Source organism: Erinaceus europaeus, chromosome 14, assembly GCF_950295315.1.
Source record: "Erinaceus europaeus chromosome 14, mEriEur2.1, whole genome shotgun sequence".
Taxonomy (NCBI): Eukaryota; Metazoa; Chordata; class Mammalia; order Eulipotyphla; family Erinaceidae; genus Erinaceus; species Erinaceus europaeus.
The window spans coordinates 27,338,467-27,351,140 of NC_080175.1; the positions used below are offsets into that span (position 1 = coordinate 27,338,467).

Sequence of the window (12,674 nt, forward strand, 5' to 3'; positions counted from 1 at the left end):
GAGTGATGTCTGGTTCTTTCTCTCTCCTGTCTTTCTCATAAATAAATAAAAATATTTTTAAAAAAAAATTGACTTGTAAGGAGAGGAAAAGGGGAGGGAGAAAGAGAGAGAGAAAGAACCAGAGCATCACTCTGGTACATGCAATAATGGAGACTGAACCCAAGACCTCATGCCTGAGAGTTCAATGAGTTATCTGCTGTGCCACCTCCTGCACTACACATTTCACTCTTACAGCACACTTTGATTTAGACCAGTCATCTTTCAAATGTTTAATGTCTCAATTTTTTTTTTTTGGGGTCTTCAGAATGTCTGGCCTTGATTCCACTGTTCCAGGTGATCTCAATCTCTCTCTCTCTCTCTCTTCCTGTTAGTTCTAGACAGAGAAAAGGAGAGACATATAAGGAGAGAGGAAGAGAGAGAGGAAGAATAGCTTTAGTGTTCATGAAGCATCCTCTGGTGGTGTGTATGGTACTCTCATCTGGTGGCAGGTTGCAATGAGTCCTCCTGCTCTACAAGTGTGTGTTCTACTGGGTAAGTTATCTCCCAGCCCTACACTTTATTATTCTTTAAAAAATTATATATGAGAAGGAAGAGAGGAGGAGATATCACATCAGAACATCCCTCTGGCACATACCATGATGGGATTGAATTTTGCCCTCATGCTTAAGAGTACAAAACCTGATCCACTGTGCCACCTTGCACTGCTTCTTTAGTACTTGATTATAAAGTCTATGTATTCGTGTGTGTGTGTGTGTGTGTGTGTGTGTGTGAATGTGTGTCAGTCCGACTGATACTGTTGTGCCATTTGCAGAGCCAGGGTGGAACCCTGGGCCTCACACATGCAATCCAATCCAATGTTCTCTTGCTGAACTATCCCTTCCAGTCACTTCAGCTGGTTATTCTTAGGCTTCCCTTAAGATTGCAGTCCTTGTGGATGAAATGGGTGGTATGGCAAGGGTTCCAAGGCGACTTTGGAGAGTCACTTGTACCTGAGTGGTAACTAATTAAAGAGTCCCTAGCTTTACCACGAATTGACACTGACTAGAGTTATGAATTCTAGGGACTGCAACTTTCCCACAGCTCTCAAAGACCTGCTCATTGCCCGGATGGGGTTCAGAGCCTCTGAGACAAGCAGGGCTTCTAGGACTGCAGTTCCCAGAGAAGTGGGTGCTCCTTGCAGGCAGGGGCTCCTGCTAGGTGCGCCGCGAAGACCTAAGCTGCTCTTGAGGTCTCTCCTCCAGGCCCAGAACGGTCACGTGCCAGACGAATGAAAGCATGTGCTCCCACCGGTGCTGGGGTGGGGGGAGCGTGCAGGGGTCGCACCCCAGCTCCGGCCGGCACCCTAGGCGGCTCTACAGCCGCGGGTGTGAGGGGCGGGCCTAGGCTTCGGCCCGCGCCGCCCCATGTGACCCGGTCCGACATGGTGTCGCCTCCTCCCGGGGCGGCGGCGGCAGCGGCGGCCGCTCGGGCTCGGCTCCGTGTCGGGCCGGCCCCACGGCCCGTCATGGGCAGCCAGGGCCGTCCGGGGCCCGCGGGGGATAGCGGGTCGGGCGAGGGCGAGAGCGGGGAGGCGCGGAAGGTGCAGGAAGGCAAGGTCGTCAGGGGGAAGCGGAGGAAGGGGAAGGGGAAAGGCGGAAGAGGAAGCGGGGCGGAGGGGAAGCCGGAGCAGCAGAAGGCGACGGAGGCGGCAGGGCGAGGGGCGGAGGGGGAAGCCCGGGCAGGCCCTAGGGAGCACGGCGAGAGGGAGACGGGCGAGAGGAGGCTTCTAGGGGGAGAGGAGGGGAACACAGTGCCGGGGAAGGAGGCACAAGAAAGGCGGCGTGGAAAGAAGGAGGAATGGAGGGTCAGGACCGGGCGGCGGGAGGGCGCCAGGCCAGGCAGGGCACAGGGACGCGGGGGTCAGGCTTGGGGTCGCCCCGCGGGCACCGGGGCGGCCATGGCGGCGGCGGCTGAGGAGGCGGCGGTAGCTGAGGAGGCCGCTGCCCGCCCCGCGGCGGGGCCCGCGCTCTGGCGCCTGCCGGAGGAGCTGCTGCTGCTCATCTGCTCCTACCTGGACGCGCGGGCCCTGGGCCGCCTGGCTCAGGTGTGCCGCTGGCTGCGGCGCTTCACCAGCTGCGACCTGCTGTGGCGCCGGATAGCCCGGGCCTCGCTCAACTCCGGCTTCTCGCGGCTCGGCACCGACCTGTAAGCGCTCGCTCGCCCGCCCGCTCCCCGCCCCGGGCCGGCCCGCGTCCCGGGAAAGGGCGGGGCGCTGCGGCCTGGTCGGCCTGGTCGGCCCGGGGGCTGTGTGGCAGCCCGAATTCCCAGACCGTTTCCGACCTCGCTGAACGCCCCCCTCCCCGAGCACCGCGGGGATCCCGACGCCTCTCACACCCCAGCCCCTTCACACCCCAGCGCCCTTCCCAGGAAACAGCTCCAGGGCACCCTACAGTTAGCCAGTTCCAGCATCCCCTCCAGCTTCTGGTGTGTTTCCGCAGACCTAGATGCCTGAGGGCATCTGCCTTAGGGGACCCGCTGCTCCGTGACTTTGGACACCTCCTTCGGTGCAGGCCCAAGGTCCCGGGCCACTGTGTGGCCTCAGAATGGTCTCCTAAACATTTACCCTCTCACCGTCGTCTAAGGGTTGGAAGGCCTTAGGACTCAGGTAAAATCAAATGTGGGGGAAAAGGGCACAGACCACACAAGAAGGCCCTCGGTCCAAATGTCAAGCATGGTTTATGACTAGATACAGGCCTAAGGACACACGCACACAATGGATGTCTGCTTATAGCAGGGGACTGGATTAAGTCTAGACTGTGTAAGAAGTCATGGTATTCCAATTTGGTCTGTTTTGGGTAGGTTCTGACTGAGACTTGTGAATGAAAAACTTTTCCGAATCACTTAAGCTGTTAAATAGGAAGGGGAGGGGAGTGCATGGCTCTGGGGGAGCAGAAGCTTTCATTTGGTACCCAGCTCCATCCAGTTTGGATTTACAAAAAAAAAAAAAAGGCAGTTGTAGCACAGTCCATCAACATCGAAGAAGGTTTTGTAAACATAAAAACCTCGGAATACTACCACCTCTGGTCAACTATCTTTCGTTTTCTGAGCTGTTTTTCATTGGCATACTTCTTCCCACTACTTGCACTCTCACTGGTCCTAGCAGAAAAAGTACATAATAATGAATGTATATGGACTGTACCATAGTGAGATTCTAAACATTTCTCTATTATTACATTTTCATATTGTGCCCAGCTTGCTATTATAGATAGCAGTGGCATTCATTATTATTTTTTATATTTGTATTTATTTTATTATTGGATAGATACAGAGAAATTGGGGGGGATAGAGAGGGAGAGAGACATCTGCAGCCCTGCTTCACCACTCATGAAACTGTCCCTCTGCAGGTGGGGACCAAGGGCTTGAACCTGGGTCCTTGTGCACTGTAATGTGTGTGCCCAACTAGGTGCACCACCACTTGGCCCCATGACATTAATTATTTAATGTTTTTGGGGGGTAACAGCTTTATTGAGATAGAAGTCACTTAATCATATAATACATAGCTTCAAAGTGGTTCCTATGGATAAAGTCTCAAGGTTGGCATTACTGAATGAAAGGTTAATGGCTTATACTAAGTTACAGTAGCACCGACAGAGACTGATTAAACCAGTTTCCTGTGGGAATTCTAAGAAATATTTGTTACTTTAGTGGACATATTATCTCAAATCTTTGTTATTTTCCGTTTCTCTTACCATTGGCGGCACAAATATTTTCCAGTGTGTCTGCTTCACCTGTGAGATTGTCAATTCTTGAGTTTTCTGCCCATTTATTATTGAACTTGATGTTTTTCTTTGGAGTTCTTGTGGGTTATAGATAATACACTCTGCTTTGCCATCTTTGATGTAAATATCTTTCTCATCAGGTCATTTTACTAATTATAAGCTATGAAAGTTGCGTGCTTAAATACATTTGTTGGTTTTTTTAAATTTTCTTCAAAAACTGAGAAATTTATAATTCCTACAAAGACCTGATACTCTTTGATGTTCTACTGGTTTTCTTATAGCCTGATTTTGTATTTTGTGGGTCTGGGATCTTGTGCATGTGCAGTTTCATTGCTCTGGGGCCACTTTTTCATTTGGATGCGAGGCAAAGGAGGGGGGAGACACCACAGCACCTCTTATGTGGTGTGGAGGCTGGAACCTGAGTCTTGCATGTGACAATGAGACACTCTACCTAGTGAGCTACCTCTCTTTCCCCTAGTTTAAATTTTTTTTTTTTTTAAATCAGAGTACTGATCAGTTCTGGCTTATTATGGTGGTGCGCGGGATTGCACCTGGGACTTTTGGAACGTAAGGCATGAGAGTCTTCTTTTGCATAACCATTATGCTATCTACATCTGCCTCCCCAGTTTAAAAAAATTTTTAACAGTGTTTTTCATCAATATCACTTTTGTTTTGGTACAAGGAATGAATTCAACTTTTTCTCTCTAAAAAACTACCTAGTTATCACTGTATTTTTGTTTAATAGTTCTTTCCCTTTGCTGTAAAAAGTTTCCTTTGCCAAATATAAAATTTATATTTGTAGATGGGCATATGTACATATGATATGTGTGTACGTGAACGCGGAATACAATCAGGTATCACTTAACAGTGGGGATACTTGATGTATCATTTAGTGAGATGGTCATTGTGTGAACATCATAAAGTATATAGTCACATAAGTCTAAATGGAATAGTTTCTACATACCTAGGCTATGTGATATAGCTTATTGAGACTGCCATATTATATGTAATCCCTCCTTGACTGAAAAGTTAATAGATGCATGACTACATGCATATATACTGGGTGTGTATGTGAATTCTGTTTTGTTCTGTTGATATACTATGTCTCTTTATATACTGTCTTAAATATGACTGCTGCTTGATAGAGTTGTTGCTTTTTGATAGAGTCGAATGTCTGTTATCTTTGATTTTTCTCTACTCCTGTTCAGTCTCCCAGCAAAAATAAGTTCTGTCTTTTCAAAATGTTCTGCGATTTTCACTATACAGTTTCTACTTCCAAATATGCTATGCATTGTGTTCTTATTTGAATGCAGTTTTTTCAGTATGTTTCTCAGGTAGGCGTCATTAATGATGTACAAAATTACTATAATTTTGGGGGGGTAAAGTTTGAATTTGGTAATTTTATTTAGCTTCTATTTGTCCTAATACAATTTTGTTGATGATTCTTTGGTATGCTTTGTTAAGACATGTAGTCTTGCTACCTTCATTTCTTATTTAAAAAAAAAAAAAAAAAGAACCTTACTAGAGACCCATAACAGAAGTTGACTAAAATTGGTCAAGGCAAAGTTAGGCTTCTTTCCTTATAGAAATTAAAAGAACAGGGTGCTAGGTGGTGGTGCACCTGGTTAAGCACACACATTACAGTGCACAAAGACCCAGGTTGAAGCCCCTGGTCTCCATCTACAGGGGGAAAACTTCACAAGTGGTGAAGCTGAGCTGCAGGTGTCTCTCTGTCTCTTTCTCCCCCTTCTTTCTCAATTTCTCTCTTGTCTCTGTCTAATAGTAAATAAGCAAATAAAATATTAAGAAAAAGAAATTGAACAAATGAAGAATTGGTATTTATTTTTTGTTTCAAATGCTCTAAAAGAGACAATGGAAATGCGTGTGTATTCTTTTTTTAATATTTATATATACTTATATAAATATTATATATTTTTTTCCACATTTGTTGCCCTTGTTTAACGTTGTGGTTATTATTGTTGTTGTTATTGATGTCGTTGTTGTTGGAGAGAACAAAGAGAAATGGAGAGAGGAGGGGAAGGCAGAGAGGGGGAGAGAAAGACAGACACCTGCAGACCAGCTTCACTGCCTGTGTAAGCAACTCTCCTGCAGGTGGGGAGCCAGGGGCTTGAACCAGGATCCTTAAGCCGGTCCTTGCACTTTGCGCCATGTACACTTAGCCCGCTGTGCCACCGACCGACTCCCCAAGAGTGTGCATAAGCAACAATAACGACATAGTGGAAGCAAGTTTATAGTATAAGGTGCTTTGAGACTGCCAAATGATATGGTTGTAATATTTATTAGCCACGTGTGTTTTGATTTCTTGTCCATGTCCTAGGATGAGGTATCTTTGACCTTGTAGGGAAGCTGTTTTACCACAATCCTTCATAAAAAGCAGGGTCACTGCTTATGTTTTTTTAGTTAAGGGAAGAATTTATACATATTACATCAGATGGAGGGAGTATTTACCAGTGTGGTCTGTTTCTGGACAGCTGCTGAGACATGATAAGCCACCAAGAAAAGTGGTGTCATTTCTGGAGGGAGGTAGCATGCACCTCAGTCCTATTATGATGTCAACCTGGGCCCAGAGTACAGTGAGAATATGGCTGCTTTGAGGACTGGCAGTGCTGTTATTCAGGTTTTGGGCTAATTAACTGCAGTCTGAACAGTGGAACAAGATTTTTATAAGTGTAACACAAAACTTCATTTTATCAGATGCCATGTAACCTCATTGGACCTAAGTTTTATCATCCTTAAAGAAAGGGAACATGTTTTAGTAATAATGCTCAGCACCTCATGGCGTTTAGAATTAATTGTTGTAGAAAAGAGCTCAGTTGTTTTTTCTCTAATCAGTCTAAAGGAAAGGCAAAAGTAGCAAGAGTGGGCTTGACTTAAAGATGTTGCTTAAATACAGGACGTGGACACCCAAGTACATACACACACACACACACACACACACACACACACACATACACACACACACAGATTTTAGTTTCTTTCACCTGCCCTAAGTGGTTTCAGAAACATGACAGCAGGACCTGTGGGCTTAGGATCTGCACTCCCCATTGAAGAGTCTCTTGATTCTCAGAAACACAAACTGCTAAAGTTTACTGACCTTCCGGCCTAGGGCAAGTCCTATTCAGTTTGGCTGTTCCTAACTGATCTTTGTTGAGTAAGATGAACTGCTTTGGTTCCTTGTGATTTGTTAATGGTCTTATACTTGTGCTTGAAGGCATTTTGGTCACTTTAAAACCACAAACAAATAATTTGCTTCCCTTTAGGCCTTTTGCCCAAACAGTGAACACTGGTGCTTATCCTGACTCCCCCTCCTTTTTTTTAAGGTGGGTAAAAGATGGTTTGAGTCAGTCATTTGACTGATCAGTTTTGCTTGAAGATTTTATGAAGCCTAGGAGAATAGAAATATCTTTAGCATCAAAATCAAAGAAATGTTTCTTAGAGTAATCGTTTAAGCTTTCCTTAAAGAGCAGAGAGAAAAATAACCCAATTTATTCTTTAAGAACAGAACACTGAAGTTTAATTCTCCTAGTTTTGCCATGTAGGCTAAATGCAAGAAGACAGTATGGAAGATGGAAAGCAGAGGTGCTACCTGCAAATTCTGATACTAAAAATTGACAAGAGCAAAGAATTGGGGGTACAGTGGAGCCTATCTGTATATGCAAGTCTGTTAAAAAAAAAAAAAAGCACTTTAGTAGTCTTGTGTCACAGAAAGGTAATGTAATTCAACTCTTCCTCCCAAACTAAGTCTTACATGTTTTCAAACTTGAATTTTATTTGAACTATCTTTATTTGAACTACCTTTTGAGCTTGCATTTGCCTGTGATAGATATGCCTTGGATTAACAATAGGTGTTTAGGGAGTAAGGCTTGAGGTGTTTGCCCTGGCATGTACATTCATTCCTCAGTCAGGGTCTTGTGGGCTTGCAGCTCTTTGAGGCTGGAGGACTGGGGTATCTATTTCAGTGATGATTAACATCCAGAGTGGTGAGATGGACACAGATAAGCAGAGTGTGTTTGTTTGTTTTACAATGATTGCACCTAAGAGCATTTTTTGGCCCAGAAAGCATAAAGTTTCCTTTTCCTAACCCTGAAAGAAGGCATTGCTGAGTGGTTACTTTTAAGGCCTAAACAGTGGTTTTCAGAAAACAATTAGCAACTTAAAGTAGCTTAGGCTTTCTCCTTCACCTTTCTGCTTTAGCTCAGAGGGGAGTCATTTTTTGTTCTCCGGTTCATTCAGAGATTTCATATGTGGTGTATTTATCTTCAGCTGCCTTGGGAAGACCTTATTTTTAATGGGTTTGTGAGTTAATAATAGTTGAGTTCAGTTTATGGGATTAAAATAAACAAAACAATACACCTGTGGAAGCAGGAAATGATCTAGGGCTGCCAGTCCCTCTAACTGCAGACTGTAAGAATGAAAAGAGACCTTCTCTTCTAAGACCAGGAGATGGTAGAAGCTGCTTATGTCCTTCTTTTGGTATTTTTGAAAACTTATAGTCAGGGATGAATTCTCTAGCTTCCAAGGCAGAAGCATGGGAAAGCGGTGTCCCCATAGTCTACAAGATGAGCCGTTCATACTGGAATGAATTCTCCAACAAAATTTTTTTTACTATCTCATGCTTTTAGCTTTCTTTGTCTGGCACCTTGCCTCAAGGTAAAATTTTGTTAGAGCTGTTGAAATAAGACCAGTAGTAATGTTATCATGGAAACATACAGATGAAAGACCACTTTTGAGTGCTTGACACAGAAAAGAATTACCTTTATGTGGCGACTTAACCTTAACTCTGGGTGGACCCTACCACTGGATCTGTTTCTGGTCTTGACTCAACTATGATACAGGAAAAACTCATGTGGACTCTTCTTGCGACCAAGCTCCAGTGAATTTTAAAGGCTTCAGATGAGATCAACTGTTTGGTGGTGGGGGGGGGGGGAGAGAAGAAGGGGGGGGAGAGACAGAAGAGGAAATAGAATTTTGAATTTTCAGTGAAAATTGACATGCCCCTCACTTTGATCTATAGAAACAGGTATTTGCCAAGCCTTAGAATTTATCTCGGGCATGTCAACCATCAGATGAGGTTAAGACTCTAAAGACTCGGTATTTATTATAGAAAGGCAAGTCTTTCTGTGTAGCAGTTTTCTTCAGGTTTGAACAGGATCCATATGGCATTCCAGTTGTAGTCAACTGAAGCAAGATGGCTGTGCTAATTAAGAATATATGAGCTGGGAGATAGGATAGTGGCTATTTAAAGTCTTTCATGCCTGAGGTCCTAAGGTCTCAGGTTCAGTCCCTAGTACTGCCATATGCTAGGGATTTTGGGGGACATACTAAGTCCCCAAAAAACAAAAAAACAAAACAAAACTGAGCAGTGCTCTGGTAAAATTTAAAAAAGAAGTACACACACATACACACACACACACACACACACACACACACACACACACACACACACACACACGTATATATACAGGCTTATGACTCCTGAATCCTGCAGCTGCTTGAACTGGACCTAAAATCAAATGTATCCGAAGGATGTTTCTCTTATGAGAAGTTTCGCTGCCTTATTTCAACCTTGAGTCTGTTTTTCACTGTACTGTATCCAAATTGCCCACATTGCCCTCCCTGGAAGTCTGGGCCACCCAATGGGGCCCTGTGCTTGCCCCTCTTTAGCCCACAATTAATGGCCAGTGCATTCTTTCTTTTCCTTTTTTTTGGTATTTGACATAAGCTCAAGTTGCTGAGAAAGGTGACAACTGTGAAATGAAGTCAGGGCTTGGAGACACCTTAAAAAATACACGCAAAGGCCACTAAATGACAACAGCAGACTGCTAGGCTCTTTCAAAACATCACCATGTCTGTTGACTTTCCATTCTTTGTCCACAGCACAGAATTGGAGGTCAAAGAATCATAGGAGCTGGAGATGGAAAAGACATTTGGGGTCAGCCAGTTCATCCCTCCGCCTTCTCCTGCCCCTGATTCTGAATCATTCCTTGCATTATATTCTGCCCCCCTCCCTTGTACAGTTTTCACGGTCTTCACTCAGCCCCGGCTGTCACCTTTGGGGAATGATGCGGGAAGCTCTGCCCAGTCTCTCCCTGGCTGAGAGAGATATTGCCTCTGCCCCCAGTGAACTTCTTTGTTGGTGGTCTCAGCCAAGACACTGAAGGTTTGGAAGTCTCTCTGTTGCCTAGTGATGTGCCTTTTCAAGACATAATTGAAGAGCATTTAGTATATGATGATATTGAATGGAAAAGAGTGCTGCAGGTACAGTGTGGTAATCACACTGAAATGGTTTCTAGACTTCTGCTTTTTTAGAGCCTTGACAGGAAAGGGTTGTATGTGTGTGTATTGGGAACATATGTAAGAAATGTGGTACTGGAGTCATGGGCAGAGACGGGAATTATGCTGAATAGGAATTTGGTAAGAAGGAGTCTGTTAACTAAGTTGGTAATTGGTGTGTCAGGAAAAAAACAAGAAACAAAATATTAGTTCTGAGAAATAGAAGAGGGATGTACCAAGAGATGCCGGAAAAGGAAGAGTGTTGGCTTATTGTACGGATGTGTTTAGCTTGGAGTCAGCTTGAAAAGAGATGGGTCAGAGACAGGTATTTTCAAAGAAGGGACACTTGCTTCTGGGATCTCCCCTCACTTTCAGAAAGTCGAGAAAGCAGAGTCTTATGCTTATCGGTTATATGGTTTGGCAGGGGAATGGTCATTTTTAGAGGCAGCTTTGGAAGGATGCCCCAGCTCCCCCTCTTGTTCCAGCAGCTGTTGGGAGCAGTCCGAAGGGGATATTATATTTCTTCTGGTAACTCTGCCAAGAATGAGAGGAAATCCACAATCTGGGGGCTGGGGGGTGGGGGGTGGAGTGGGGATGGGGTGGCAGGTGATGGGACAGGGAAATTAAATTGTTTTATAGTAAATATGTTGAGATACTTTTTCTGGAAAGCTGTTGCACTGAAAGAACTGTTTCTCCCAGCTCACTAGCTCTGTAGTGGGTTTTCTGCCTTAGAGAGAGAGAAATTTTCTCCAAGTACTTTTTAATTCTTTCTTTCCCTGTAGTTCCAGTTTTGATCTCCCCTCTTCTGTGCATTTTCCTTTAGAACATTCATACTGAAAAGAGTTAAGATTCAGACATGGGCTATGTGTGTGTTTACGAGGGCCTCCCTTGAGAAATGCATTGCTGAAGGAGAGCGTCTCTTTCATCCCTTCGCTTGGCTGAGGATGGCTTTATCATTCTGACCTAGAAGCTGCAGACATAGAAACTTTCTGGCTGGCTTGTGGTTCACGTCCCCTCCATTCCTTCATCTAGGCTGGAAGGGCACCAGGGATTTAAAAACTTGGTCCCTTGGGCTGAGAACCCATTTTTGGTGATTAATATAGAACACAGTTACAAGATTAAAAACAATAAAAAACAACCCTGAGAAGCAGGATAGTGTAATTACTTCTTGCATTTCACATGGGGAGCTCCGGAAAAGCCATTTTGAAGGTATGAGAACAAAAGCCATTTTTGAGTCTGCTGCTACCCAGTTCACCTCCCCCTCTCTCTCTTTCTCACTTTCTCTCTCGTAGCATTTTCTTGCTGTTGTTAGTTAATTCTCTGCACCGCATCAGCCTTCCTTTAAGTTGTATTACAGGACTCTTAAAAAGTCAATTCTGTGATCAAATGAGTGTGGGAAATGCTGTGCTCCACATTCTCTCTCTAGCAGTTCACTTTGTTCATTGGTGAATTAAAGACACTGACAAGCCCTGTAACAGAAGAATTTGCTTGACTTTATTTCGGCTGGCGTAGTTAAAAATGTTATGACTGAAAATCCTTTATTCCCCCTGCCTAGTATCTCTGAACACCTACCAGGACACACAAATTGGTCAAGTACTATGCAAATATAGCCTCTCCAGTATAAGAATTTGGAGGGTTTGGTTGCATTCCTAAAGATGTGTTATGTTTTGGGAAAGAGCTTGAAGGTTGTGTGTCCAAGTTCCTGAAAAACCAACAGGCATTATTGGAAGGCTAAAAGGAGAACTATACTTTGACAACTTTTGCTTAAGCAGTTCCTACACAGTATCTGTGAAAATACTTAATATGCAAGGGCCATGCTTCTCAACTTTTGCGTTTAAGGCATACTTTTATATGATGTTAGATTAAACATTTTTAAAAATTTATTTCTGCCACCAGGGTTATCACTGGTATTTGGTACCTGCACTACAAATTCAGCACTACTAGCGAACATTTTTCTTCCCCCCCCCTTTTCTTTTGCTTGATAGGAAGAGAGAGAAGACAGAGGGAGGGGAGAGAGAAAGAGACACCTGTAGCACTGCTTCACCACTCATGAAGAGTCTCCTCTACAGATGAAGGTCAGGGACTTGAACCTGGGTCCTTATGCATATTAATATGTGCATTCAATCAGGTGCACCACTGACCATCTAATAGATTTTTTTAATAATACATTAAAAGATTGAAAGGTGGAGGGTCGGGCTGTAGCGCAGCGGGTTAAGTGCAGGTGGCGCAAAGCACAAGGACCGGTATAAGGATATATAAGGATCCCGGTTCGAACCCCGGCTCCCCACCTGCAGGGGAGTCGCTTCACAGGCGGTGAAGCAGGTCTGCAGGTGTCTATCTTTCTCTCCTCCTCTCTGTCTTCCCCTCCTCTCTCCATTTCTCTCTGTCCTATCCAACAACGACGACAACAACAATAATAACTACAACAATAAAACAACAAGGGCAACAAAAGGGAATAAATAAATAAAATAAAATATTAAAAAAAAAAGATTGAAAGGTGAATATTCCCCACCACCCCCCTTTTTAAAACAAGTTTTTGAAAATCTGCCCATGATTATCAAAGCTTATTTACTTGTTCACTGTCTAGTGTGCTATGTTTAAAATAGAACCTTATTGCTTGTC

The 12,674-nt window shown here is 44.2% G+C and overlaps 1 protein-coding gene across 1 annotated transcript in view; it reads left to right on the forward strand.

Annotated features, from left to right (window-relative positions):
- The first annotated feature begins 1,430 nt into the window (after positions 1-1,430).
- Positions 1,431-12,674, forward strand: part of FBXW4 (F-box and WD repeat domain containing 4) — a 91,994-nt gene continuing 80,750 nt past the window's right edge. Inside the window, exon 1 of the mRNA XM_007533854.3 lies at positions 1,431-2,184. Coding sequence (XP_007533916.2) covers positions 1,505-2,184 — 680 coding nt within the window. The 5' untranslated portion in view covers positions 1,431-1,504. The remainder of the gene's footprint in view (positions 2,185-12,674) is intronic.